The sequence below is a fragment of the Perna viridis genome, chromosome 7 (assembly GCF_037379345.1).
Source record: "Perna viridis isolate PV_CMFRI_1.1 ecotype Kerala chromosome 7, ASM3737934v1, whole genome shotgun sequence".
In the NCBI taxonomy this organism is placed as follows: domain Eukaryota; kingdom Metazoa; phylum Mollusca; class Bivalvia; order Mytilida; family Mytilidae; genus Perna; species Perna viridis.
Genome location: NC_142451.1, coordinates 37153569 through 37167081, shown reverse-complemented (window position 1 = coordinate 37167081; position 13513 = coordinate 37153569). Strand labels below are relative to the sequence as shown.

Sequence of the window (13513 nt, the reverse complement as noted above, 5' to 3'; positions counted from 1 at the left end):
GCTTTAAATACTGTTTGTTAAACATTACAATGTAAATAAGTTAGGAGATGAGAAAGGGTCAAATGTTTATGGTATGGTTTCCAGCTTTTTTAATTGGTATCTTGTTGATATAAAAATAGATCTTCATAAGGAGGCAAATGGAGCACTGTCTAAATGTGACATGAGTAAAATATGCCATCAGTTACCTGTCAGGTCCTTTATTAATTTTTGTATTGAATGTTTTAGAATGTTGTTTAATATTGAAAATGATCTCCTTTTCATGCATGTACTAACACATGTACAAATATAAAACTACTTGTAGTTGTTGATTTCCTGCTTTCAGTAAGTGCAAATTGGTGTTATCTTGAAGGTCTTTATCAACTTATAATGTTTATATAGATGTAGGTGACACATTATATACACTTGTACATAAAATACCACTCTACTCTCAATGGGGGGGGGTTTGTAGGACAATTATGTTTCTTTGTTCAGTTTACTTTCCTGGTTGAAATATAGTTGTGTATTAGTTTTATGTTGTTATCATTCTTGAATCAATTTAAAATCAGCTTACCCTACCTGTGCACTTAGTCCATGCTTCAAGTTAATGATGGAGTTGTACATAAGACCTGTCTGTGACAATGTTTGTGTTTTCATTCTTGGTTTCTAAATAGTTACTGTGTTTGTTGCTTCTGTCTCATGATAAATTTGCTCAGTCGTTTTAACAATGGAGTTCTAAAGTGGACGTTTTATTACTTAAATTGTCAACCTTAATTAATTTATCATTGTAAAATTACAAATTACAAAGATGGAATTTGAAGGAGAGGTATTTCATGTTGATATTTTTATGCATTATCAAATAAGGAAGATAGATTTGCTATGGAAGTAAATGTGACCATTAGACTGATGACCTTTATCAAGCTAGGCTTTCGAATGGTGGTGAGAATTTCTCTCATGGATTTGCCTGGTAAAGATTTCTGAAAGCTTATGAAGTTGAATGTGCAATGGATAATCGTTCATACATCAGTATTTCGAGATCATAGATTTTCTTCAATTATTTTACAGGGAAAAATCAAATTCCATGACGATCCTAAATTTCATGAATATCAATCAGAAGATGCTGCTCTTAAGGACTACCTGGAACAAAACCCTCATGAGACAGAGGAAGTCAAGAAACAAGAGGAGGCGGTCGTGATGACCCTAGGAGGATCATTTGGTGATGAGTCCTCAGATGACGTAGATGAGCCTGTCACACCACGAGAGGATAGCAGTATTAAATCTAACACACCTCTTGGACATTCTGGTTGGTAGACTTGATTAAAACATTTGTGCCAACACAAGGAAAGACTAAAAAATACATTCGTGTTAATTCTGTACCAAACAATTAAGTTTCAAATTTGTTTAATTCTCACAACTTTTTATTCATGTACCCAACATGATTTTTGTCTGCTTTAAAGCAGAATTCTGCTTTTTCAAATCTGGATTTTAATGTAATGTTTCACTTTTTACCATATATTTACTTCAGTTTCTTCTTTTTTTTCTGTTGGTTTCATAAAATCATATCTGATAGACGATATTATCTGCGAGCAAAATTTTGTTGAAATGTGCAGGATATTGTGCTTTCATATTTTTGTTTCAATAACAAATTTTGAATTTTTTTCATAGATTCTGCTCTATCAGAATAAGTGTGTAGGGTCAGTATGTCATGTTACTTCAGTTTTAAAACCGATCTTTAATTACAATTTAAATTAATTACCGGTAAGGGCAATCTTTGTACTATGACAATTAGCCAATCATTGATCATTTGGTTTGATATATTGTTTTTGTAAATTTGTACAACTCCCCCACTCATTACGTCATATTTGCTTAACTAGGAAGAACAATTAGCCAACCTTAAAACCAAACATTGAGTCTTAATGTTCATAGGAAGAGCATGTGGTGACCTAAATAAATCATTCATTAAGAAAAAAGAAATTAGTTAATGACAGCATTTATTCATATGTAGTTGTCATTTATTGTGATCATTTGTATGTTTTATTTAATAGCTTCTAACCTGGGGCAAGGAAACATCTATAGTTGTATATTGTCAATAAAAGGTCACTATCTGCAATAGAATAAATTATAAAATTATCACCTTTTTGACAGCAGATTTGTTTTGACCTGATTTTATTAGTGCCATCATCATTTGTGCTATGACATTCAATAATTAACCAAACTTTTGATTTGATGATTAAATAGAATGTAGGAAGGGGGGGGGCAAATCAGGTCACTATGTCAGGCAGGTAATTTCATGTAAGACAGCTGCATTTGTATCCTTCTTCCTTGTGTTGAAAGTAACCCCTGATTAAAAGATATTGGAGGACTAATAAATGACAAGATAGCTCTTAAAATATTAGGTCTGGAATAAGTTTTATGTAATGGAGAAGACCTGAGTTCATTTTTTACAACAGATTTATTTATTGTGTCTGTTGCATTCATTATATTTCTTCCTTGTTACTTGAAAGAACTATAAATTATATTGTAAAATTCCCAGGAATAATCCTTCTAAGTTGTTGTAATTCCTTTACCTTTTCAGTTTTAATATTGGGTATTGTGTAAATACAGAGCCTCTAAAAATATCACTGTTTCTACATCAACTTTGCAAATATCAATAAATCATACACTACACAATCAGTATCGATTAGTAATTATGTAAGAGATTTGTATATTTGTTTGGTTTTAACTTCCTTGTTAGGTGTAAAATAACCAGTGATGTTGTTTCAACTTTTATGTGTCACCGAGGTTATATTAAACATTAAAAAAAGATAGTTTTTTACAATATGAAGTATGAATATGAAACAGTAAGAAGAGCCTGATTTCTTACGTATTTCGGAAAATCACTACAATTTACTTTGTCAGTCCTTTCCTTCAAAATTCTCAACGACTAGCATGAATAATAGAGGATTGCGTAGGATTCAACTAGCCCAAAACAAGAAAAGTATACATCATTTTACTGAATCAATGTTTACTAGTCCAAGGATCCGGGCTAGTGGCTAAAAGCGAGCTTTGTGTATAGATACTGTTTCATATCATTTGGTAGCTTTATATGAATCTTGAAGAAAATGTCAGTAGACAGAGTTCTGAGGGTGGTTATATGTACAAAATTTTCATAACTTAAATAATGCTTAACCAATTTAAGGCCAGATTTTTAAAATTTTGTACTCTTCATTGCTTCTATAGGCTAGTGTCCCCTGGCTTCAAGTCTGTATGAAAAAAGAAAGAATTAGTTGGTTTATTTGAAAAATTATTCATTTTTTTAACATCTATCCAACAAGACATTTAGTGCATCTTTCAAATATTTTATGGTATGCCATGAAACTTGCAACGCAGAGTATGCATCATTTCTAGATTTACAGCAATGTTATGCAGTGACTTCTTAAAAGTGACATAATCCAGCTTATTTCTTTTACACATTTAGAGTCTTATTTAACATACAATTATCATATAGATAGCAGTGTTTTATCGAATATTCCCAGTGTAATAAATTTCAATAATTCACAGTGTGAAATAAATTTGGTAATTTCACTCTCGTGCTTTCTCCTGCCAAAACGTCACAATTTTGATGTCAATCCGCCAATCACAGAATTAAAAATTCATATTGAAAATATCTATAAATTATGAAAAAAATCCATATAATAAATAGGATAATCAATTGGTTATCATGAATAATCAAAATATGATCACTCTTGCCAAGAACGCTTGAGGATTTAACTTATGCGCGGAACAAGTCCACACTCTCCTTAATATAGGCGTTCTTCATCACTTGTGATAATAGTTTGGTTATTCACTCTTTCCAGTTAATTATCCTGTTATTATTACATGAGTAAATGTTTCCAAGTACAATGTATATTTGATTTATTTTGTAGGTGAGTTTACTAACTACAAGTCTAAATATCAGACAGAAGAATTTCAATTTGGTATGTCATTCAATGAACCTGAACCAGAGCAGAAAAAAGTCGAACCACAATCAGAAGATTTTGATGAAGAAAATATGGACCTGCGGCCTGCTGATGAGGACAGCACTATTAACTATACTGACTCGAGTATATCAGACATGTTATTTTAGACTGTTATTTATTTTATTTAAACATGTATCCATTCCATTACTGTCATAATTTGATTCATTTGGATGACACAATTGTCTTTCTAAGCTTTTTTTAGCCTTGGCACTGAGAGCTGATTAAATGTGCTCTGATAATTTTATGGATTTCCAATTATTACTCATGGATAGCAGGAAGAGCGAGTGAATTCTGTATATTGATGAGCAGGGCCTCATTTTAGTAGGTTAAATGCATGTCAATCTGGGGAAATAGAAGATTATAGGTGTGTGCTCATTTTTGTGTGATATTTCTTATACTTGTTGTTACCATTGTGTGGTTGTGTGTACGTGTGTTATGATTTAGTACTAATTTAGTTTTGTTAGGTTTGTTGTCTTTAATTGTTACAATGGTTTTTGTATACAGTCTAATGTTAAAAAGATATTACCTGTTGTTTAATCTAAGAAATTTTTGTTTTTGGTGTTTTTTTCAAATGTTGTATACATTGGGTAGTAATAAAAGTATTTCATTATTTTTCTGGATAACTCTGTCAATGTTTTGACTAAGTATAATGCTTTAAATGGCTTTGCATAATATTTGAAAAAAGAAAAGAGTGGTGAAATTTTAATTTGACTTACCAAAAAGATCAATTGTATCTGCTTCCTGTTAGTTAGAACATGATGTAGTTGTGTACACGATCCCTTGAATTTTGTTTTTAGGCAAGACACAAGAGTAAGAATAACTTTTTCATTATATTGAGTAATAAAAACGAATTAATTATGATGAGATCTCCTTTGTTTTAACATCAAATTAACCAAAGATGTTAGAAATGTCTTGATGTAATTTTTTAGGGAATACATATTACAGTACTATATATACTGACTTTTCTAAATTCTGTTTCTGCATCACTTTTGTAGCGTTTCGTTGAATTCTGCCTATAAAAATGATTAAAATTTAGGGTACAACTAGTTAAGTAACAGGGTTCCAGATCATTCATTGTTAATATTTTTAAGAACTTCTCACTAGTCATGAAAACCTTATAGCATTTTTCTTAATTGTCACTACTCTTCCCAGTCCCTTTTAAATATTTCACTTGCATAATTGCTCAATAATGCATTGCTTTATGGATATGTTTTTAACATAATTTATTTAAAGTCTGTGTATAGAAGGCCATTTCAAGCATTTATATTACAGTGTATAGTCATTGTTTGTGAAGAAATCTACCAAATTGTCGAAGATAAACTTTGTTTTATATATTATTGTATTTATAAGAGATGATATTGTGTCTTTTCGAGAATAACAAGACTTTTTGTGAAAGGGCAATAAGCAAACAATTTTTTATTTTTATTAATTTTTTTTCTTTTTGGTTTGGTTTCTTATGGAGCTGGTCTCTATCAAAGGGGGATAACTCAGCTATGTTCAAGGCTTGATTATTATTTTATTTTAATTTCTGATACATTCCAAGTTCATTTAGGTCCATGACTTGCTTTAAAATGGCAAATTGCTTTTTTTTAATTGTTTATTTTTCCATGTTAAATTTACATATATGTTTGCCATGCTTACATTCATTTAATGCTTTTTAAGATTTCATTCCATTATATATTTTTTGCTTTATACATTTATACATACACTTTTCACCTTTCATGTAATTCTATGAATCAGTAGAATGAAGCATTGGTTATGATTACTGTAAAAATATTAATTTTCACAGATTCTGTCAGGTGAACATCTTTGCAGTTTTAAAATACAATTATCATTTTATACTGTTAAAAATCAATTTCGTAGGTACTTATTTTCATGCCTATCTGTCAACCGTGATAATAGCAAAAATTAATATGTAAACAGTATTTTGTTTTTAAACTGATTTTACTGTGATAAGTCTTGATTAAAGCTGCATTAGCTGTCATTTTCGTAAAAAAAAATTCTGTTGAAATATGCCTTAATTCTACTAAATTGCACTTTTCCTACATAATTTTATTCGATATCCAAAAATGAAATGTGTTAAATACATGAAATAGGTGTCTGTATATTTATTGTCTTGCAAGACAAAAAATCAACCTAGATAAATTCATATGCATGTGACTTCTGGTGACCTTAATCCACACATGTGCTGTAAGGGTGGTTTTTTTTTAAAACAAATCTGATTGCAAAGCGAAAGTGGTTAATCAATGGCAAGAAAGACTGTCAGACTCAATCCATAAAAGAAAAAAGTTTGAATATAATGCAAGGATCCTTTTGAAATTTGCGTATTGTGATATAATGTGGCACAAGCATGGTCAGTAACTGTCATTATTTATTTAAAAACTAATCAAGAAATAGATGAAATAAAATGTAAACAAGACACGTGCTAACCTGTTTACCCATTATTGTTATTTTTTTTACCAAGGTTAAAGTATTTTTAACCTGGGTTAATGTCCTGTCGTCAATCTTAGGAAGTAATGGCGAAAAATTAATTAAATCTGAGCTATCGATCTTCTTTGATTGAAAAAATGTTTTTACAATATTCTGTAGGTATTAACGACATTTATTGCTTCAACTGCATTACTACAAACTTATTTCATTTTATCAGCAAAATTCAGTAGAATCAAAACTGAACAAATTTGGCAGCTAATGCAGCTTTAGTAAACATTTTTTTTTTTCAGAAAAAATTTACAAAGAAAGGATGTAGTATTGAATAGTTAATTACAGTGAACCCTATCTAAACTGGATTGTAGAATTTGTTTGCTATACCCAGGTTCAAAATGCATTTAAGGAGGTAGCCATAGAGTAAGGGACATAACTCATGAAATCAGTGATATGTTTGTATCATATTGAATTTCACCAAAGTCTATCAAGCTTTCATATGAAACAGAATGAAATCAGTCCAATTTACTTTGATGCTTATATGAAATAGATGTAAAATGCTGATAACAAACATTCCAATGATTTAGAGTTGTATCCCTTACCCTAGTTCTTCCTCCTTAAAATGATATAAAGGGACTTGAAAAACTTGTGGAGTTTTCTATTTATTATGGTTTGTTTTGGATTAGATTCACGGTATTTGTGTCATCACATATTAAGTAGCACTCCACATAAGAATCTTGCAGAATGTTATTCATGGTTGGAAAGCCTACATATTTTTATTTTTGGTATTTTGTTTACAATGTCATAGTAAACAGAAAGTAACATGTGGCTTTTCATATAACCCTTGTACATAGGAGACAAAAATTATATAGAATGCACTGTAGAATTCAAAATAAAGGGATATAACTCTGTAAATGACACTCAAATACTATAGAATCTATTGGATTTTCAATGCTGATTATCTCCTAATAGTAGACAGATTTGAATGAATAATTACACATTTCATCATATAGATCTATATAATTTCTAAAATAAAAATATGTAGCCGTTTTTTGGGTGTATCACATTTTCAGATTTTGCAAGATTCTTACAAAGACCACTACTGATTTTTTTTAAATCTATTACCAGTCCCATTTTCCATTTTACAAGATCTGTAGAATTATAAACTGGACCTTAATTAAAATAGGCTGCATAATCTGCTGAACATCTTAACTACATTTTGTTCATAATCAGTACTATCTAATAAGACTTTCATCTTTTAAAGTCAGGTTTTAAGTTTTGACCTCTTTATCAGTTTATTGATTTCTAGTTATCTTTTTCAATTTGCAGATTGATAATTCATGATATTGATATCATTTCTCTGATTACATGATTACATTATTACATGTGATAATCATTTGCTTTACATTGGGTGTATGCAATTGATTTTGTAAAAATGCAATAAGAATCGTGAAATTAAATGAAACTTTCTCATTTTGATTTCTTACTCCTTCAAATTTCAAACATATTTGAATGTCAGATGTTTGAATTATTGCTCTAAGTTAATAATATTTCATTTTCATCAATTCTTTTCGTGTGTTTTTTTTTTTTCAATGAAAAGTGTAAAAATGTATCACTGTCTCGTCAGTCGTAGTGTATATATACTGCTAACTTGTATTGTAGTGTAACACAACAAAGAAAGATAACTCAGTTTTTGTTTTGTGTTTGTTTTTACTGAGGGAGATAATTCTGGTTTTAAAGGAGGTACATGTAAATTCTTGTTCTCTGTATCCTTGCTATAACAGTTATTGTGCCATGAATAAGTAGTCATTCCATAAAATATGTCATAAGATTGTAAAATAGAAGTATACATTATGGATTATTCTGATATAGGTCTTAAAATTTGAACAATAATTAAATTGTTCATCAATTGTTTAAAATGCTTCACAACATTCTTAAGTTTTGTACAAACTATTTTGTCATTGAAGATTAAAAAAACACAGGTTATAATGAAAAAAATAATTGTCAGATTAAAACTATTTTCCCTTGCCTAGCAATCTGGGCAATTGGCTCATCAAATTTAGTACATTGTATATATTTACATTGTAGATATTTAAGAAACAAACACTGATAGTTTCATTTCATTAAAAAAAAATACTGCATTTCTACAAATCTTAAAAGAGACCATTTAATTTTGTCACCATTGAATTTAAATGAAAATGCATTTATAGTGCTTAGACATGATAGCTATTAGAGAAATCCTCATTTAAAAGACTGTCTCAAAAATTCATTCACAACATAAAATTAGAGATTTATTCTGATAAATATGTAACTTTATGACTGTTCAAGGTCTCCTAGATGATCTTATTTTATACACTAAAATTTGATTTTTTAGTTTGATGTTTATTTTACTTTAATGTGATGAAGAAGTTGAGGGAGTCCATGCATATTGTACAATGTTCTAATATTTAAATTCAAACTAGATGTTGGTGATTAAGTATTGAGATTTATAATTTAGTTGTGGGTTATTTATTATTTTTTTTTACAGTAAATGAAAAGACAAACTACTATAAATAAATGTGGTGACTCAGTACTGTTTGCTTAAAATTTTAATGTACAGACCTAATGCAATTTAGGCTGCAATCATCCTTTTTCAAAGTAAATATGTGTTTACAGTACATTAATAAGCGATATACAGTCCCTGACTGAATATAACTTTCTGTTGTGATGTCACAAAGTTACTTGTTATGAAGTTTACATGTTGCCTGCTTCAATTAAAATAGTTATTATTCTAGCTTAAAACTTAAAATTTTATTTTTAAATTTTGATGCTGTATATTGACAATAACAGGGCTGTTACTAGACTAAATCTTTGATATTCATGTATATACAAATTTGGCTCAGACCTGTAATACTTGATGCAGCCCCACATTTTTCTTCAGTTTTAAGCTCATCTGTACATCAAATTATGTCTAGTCTCTACACTGCTATTGTCCTTTTATTTCTATATCTACTTTTGAAAAATTGATAATTTATTTTCTGAATCGGTTGATTAATTGTTTTGTTTTGGCATATGGCACAGTTCTTCTTGCATTCCTCACTGAATTTGTGCTGGAACTTATAAAGTTTAGTCAAAGTTTCATTACATTGCTGGTTAAGCAATATGTTTTATCAAAATCCATTTAGAGGTGTCTACTCTCAAAATACCTGAGGTGTAGCTCAAGGACAGGTATGGCTGGGGCCGTACCAATAATTTTTATTAGTACAGCATGCAATATCCAAAATTCTTGTCAAAAATAATAAACATTTGTAACTCATGCCATATTAATTATGTTTAAGATGCTTCACCTCTGAATACCAAACGGTTTTAATAAAAGAAATCTTTTACTCCAACCACTTAGTTTTAGGTCAATCTTAATAGAATACTTGCATAAATTGTCACCTAGTTGTTGTAGTTTTGTTTCATAAGTTCATAATAGTGAGGTTTACTCCCAGTTGATTAGAACTGTTGCCATGGTAACTTTTGTTGAACTCTGTACTTGTCCCCTGTTCACAATTTTCCAAATTTGTGTGTGGTACACTGTGTGTTTTCCAAGTAATCAGAATTATTCCATGTAAAAACATGTGTAATACTATTGTATTATGATACATATAATTCTTGTCAAATACCAAATTAATTACATATATATACTAATGAAACTGTTTACTGTGATCTTAATGATTTGTTTCAAATTTTCTTATAATTTATACATAACAAAACTCATTTTTGTTAAAAAAAGATAATCTATCTTTATAATGTATATATATTTCAAATAAATTGTGCTTATTCACTTATGACTTCTTGATATTCTGTATAGTGAAACCTGTCTATATCAGACACTGAATATTCTGAATTCGTCTCTAAACCACACACGTTTTAAAGTCCCATCATATCAGTTGAAACTATTTTTAAGGAGGTAGACCTAGGGTAAGGACACACAACAAATCATTGGAGCGTTTGTATTCAGTATTTTACATCAATCTTATCTAAGCAACAAAGTAACTTGGACTGATTTCATTCTGTTTCAAATGAAACTTGATAGCCATTGGTGAAATTGAATGTGGTACAAACATATCACTAATTTCAAGAGTTATGGTGCTCATCCTAGGCCTTCCTCCTTAAACTTGGTAAACAGGTCTGTCTAAACTGAACTAGGTTTTATGTCCAACAGGGGTTCCATTTAAACAAAATTTCAGTGGATTTACTGCGAAAAATGTACTTTATTTCGCAATGATTAAATTCTACTTACTGAACTTTTCACATAGAATGCGTGTGATTTTTCTCAAAATCACAAAATTTATTTGCCATTTTATACCGTCACGAACAAATTTTGTGAACATTTAATGAATGGTATTATACTGTTGTCATCATTATGTACCATCCCCTGCAAACCCTGTCTGTCCGTCCGTTTATCTGTTCAAACTGTTTTCTAAGCAGCTTGCAGCATTGTCATGAAACTTTGTGGGATGTAATATCACCACAGGAAGATGTACAAAATGTAATGAATTAATGTTTTGTCAAAATTTGTGAAAATGACGTCTTTTGACTTTTTCTAAATTGTAGCAATAATGACCATTGGAATTTACACATTTTCAGCAAAACTTGGTGTCGTGCGTTGTCAACAACTCCTTAACGACATGCAGGATTGTAATGAAACATGATAAAGTGATAGATTATACCATATGGAGATATGCATAATGTAATGTTTGGGAAAATTGTAGAAGGACGGCTGTTGGTTTGACTAGTATTTCAGAAAAAAAAAACTTGCATTGTCTACAACTTGCAAACTTGTTATGAAACTTGATGGGGTGTAAAATTACCATATGGAAATGTACATATTGTCAGGAATTTATTTTGAACAAAAGTTGTAGAAATGACAGCTGTTGGACTTGGGTGTTTTTCAGCAAAACTTTGTCTCATGCATGCGTTGTCCGCAACTTCTCCTCAACGACTTGCAGGTTTGTTATTAAAATTCGTGGGGTGTTAAATTACTATATTGAGTTCGATGTGCATACTCTCATGATTTTGGGTTTGAATATTTTTTTTAGAAATGATGACCGTTGGAACTGAGCAAATTTTAAACCTGGTCTGATGCGTTGTCCACAACTCTTCCTTAAAGACTTGCAGGATTGTTTTGAAACTCAGTGGAACTTAGATTACCATACGGAGAGTCGCATATTGTCATGATTTTATGTTAATCTGATCTATATGATTCTGTTTCAAGTGTGTTCCTTTTGAAATTCTGTATCATATCGAATACACCTATCTTGAACTGTTTATTTTTAGTTACAGGGGGTTCGAAATTGGCCTATGCCTACAAATCAATTTCTTTGTTTTTGCTCTGATTTTGAAACCATGTATGTAGATTTCTCTTGAAAATATCTGCATGTCCTTTCAGTTAGATTACATGGGTCAAAATCAGGTCACGCCCCAAATTTTGGTCTGATTTTGAATTTATCTTTATTTTATTCCTTGTGAAAGTCCCTGCTTGTATTTTAAACCATATTTCAGATACCTGTATCTCTAACGGTTTTCGTGTGAAAGGATATTGTAGACAAGTGTGTTTGATGTGCACCCTTAAAGCAGAACTTTTTCAAATAATTGAATTTCAAATTTTGTGCAATATTGTGTCCAAACCACTTGTGTCCATAATGAACTGTGAGTCCCTACATATTTAATGTGTCAAAAACTAATGGGAATACTTTGTTTTAAATTGAATACGATTAAATGGCACAACTCAAAACGTACACAGAACTCATGCTCTGGAACGGAGGGCAGTTTTTTTCATTTCACCCACAACTGAACTGGAAAGTATTATGTCAGACACAGGTCTTTTGTTATACTTTATAACAAAAATTTCGATCTGTCAATTCATGGTTACGATCGTTGAACTTTCGTTGGGTTTGCGATCTTTAATTATGCACAACTCATCTTTGTTCCAGTAGCGTGTATGTAAACCACTGAGCCCTCTCTAGAAAATAGGCGTTATATCGTCAATTATATCCCGTTCATTAGAATGAGAGCTTCACTGCAATCACCTTGCTTATGTCCGTCTGTACATCCATTCACCTGTCCGTCTGTTATACTTTTCTGTAACAGATTTCTCAGCTTCTGTTATATGGAAGATTAAATATTTGGTGTATTGCTTTTGCGTGATGACTTAATTGTACTGTATTTGCTCATAAGCTAATTTTGTTAACCGTTCTACTTTTAAATGTTTCAGGTGATGTATAATGAAAATTTTCTTGACAGACTTCTCAGCGTTTATTGAAGGGATTGCTCAGACATTTGCATTATATACTGCTTTGCAGATGACTTGTACCATTTCTTGTGAAAAAAAATGCAGTGTACAACATCATGTTCTACGTTATGGAAGAGCTTTCCTCACATGTCAATAGTCAGGCTCCGTGCAATTGTTTTATGTAGCAAGCTCAGGGATTAATGAGTTGAAGATAAAATCTGGGAGTACTTAGTGCAAAAACATCATGTTTAAAGATGAAGATGAAACTAAAGGTCTATGCCAACTTGCCCTCCTCTTTGGATTAGATAAGCTTTGAGTGGATGTCATGGAAGTGTGCACAATTGCTGCCCATCAGATTGCCTTTGCCATACAACAAGGATTTATATTTAACCTATTGATTACAACAAGGAAGAATGTTGCCAGTAACGAAATTTTACATACAAATGATTTTTTCATTTAAACCTTTTTTATACAAAGAAAGATTGATTTGTCAACGTGGATTTGTCTTGTCCTCTGACTACAGTTACTTACATCTGCGTTTCACCTGTCCCACGTAAAATTAGAATTGTCAGTTATTTTACTATAAATAAGATAAGATAAGGATAGTTTTATTCATCAGTCTTTGACCCACTCGGGTAGAAAAAAAAGAACATGATGATTAAAATGATTTAATTTTTTTTACAAAATGTGCAAATACAAGATAATCATGAATAACCCTCAAAGCAAGTGTGATTGTAGTCTAGAAAGTATTCTGCTCAAGGGTTGTTATCCTTTGTACATTTGTTGCCTTTTTTCGTTTTTTTTTTTATTATGTTAACTATAACATAAAAAGGAGATACTATCAATATTTGTTCCAAAT

At 30.7% G+C, this 13513-nt stretch overlaps 1 protein-coding gene across 1 annotated transcript in view; it reads left to right on the top strand.

Moving 5' to 3' along the window:
- The window catches only part of LOC148612537 (uncharacterized), a 32404-nt gene extending 22201 nt beyond the window's left edge, over positions 1-10203 (top strand). Inside the window, exons 2-3 of the mRNA XM_088594089.1 lie at positions 1042-1279; positions 3882-10203. Of these exons, the coding sequence (XP_088450215.1) occupies positions 1042-1279; positions 3882-4081 (438 nt within the window). The 3' untranslated portion in view covers positions 4082-10203. The remainder of the gene's footprint in view (positions 1-1041; positions 1280-3881) is intronic.
- The last annotated feature ends 3310 nt before the right edge of the window (positions 10204-13513 follow it).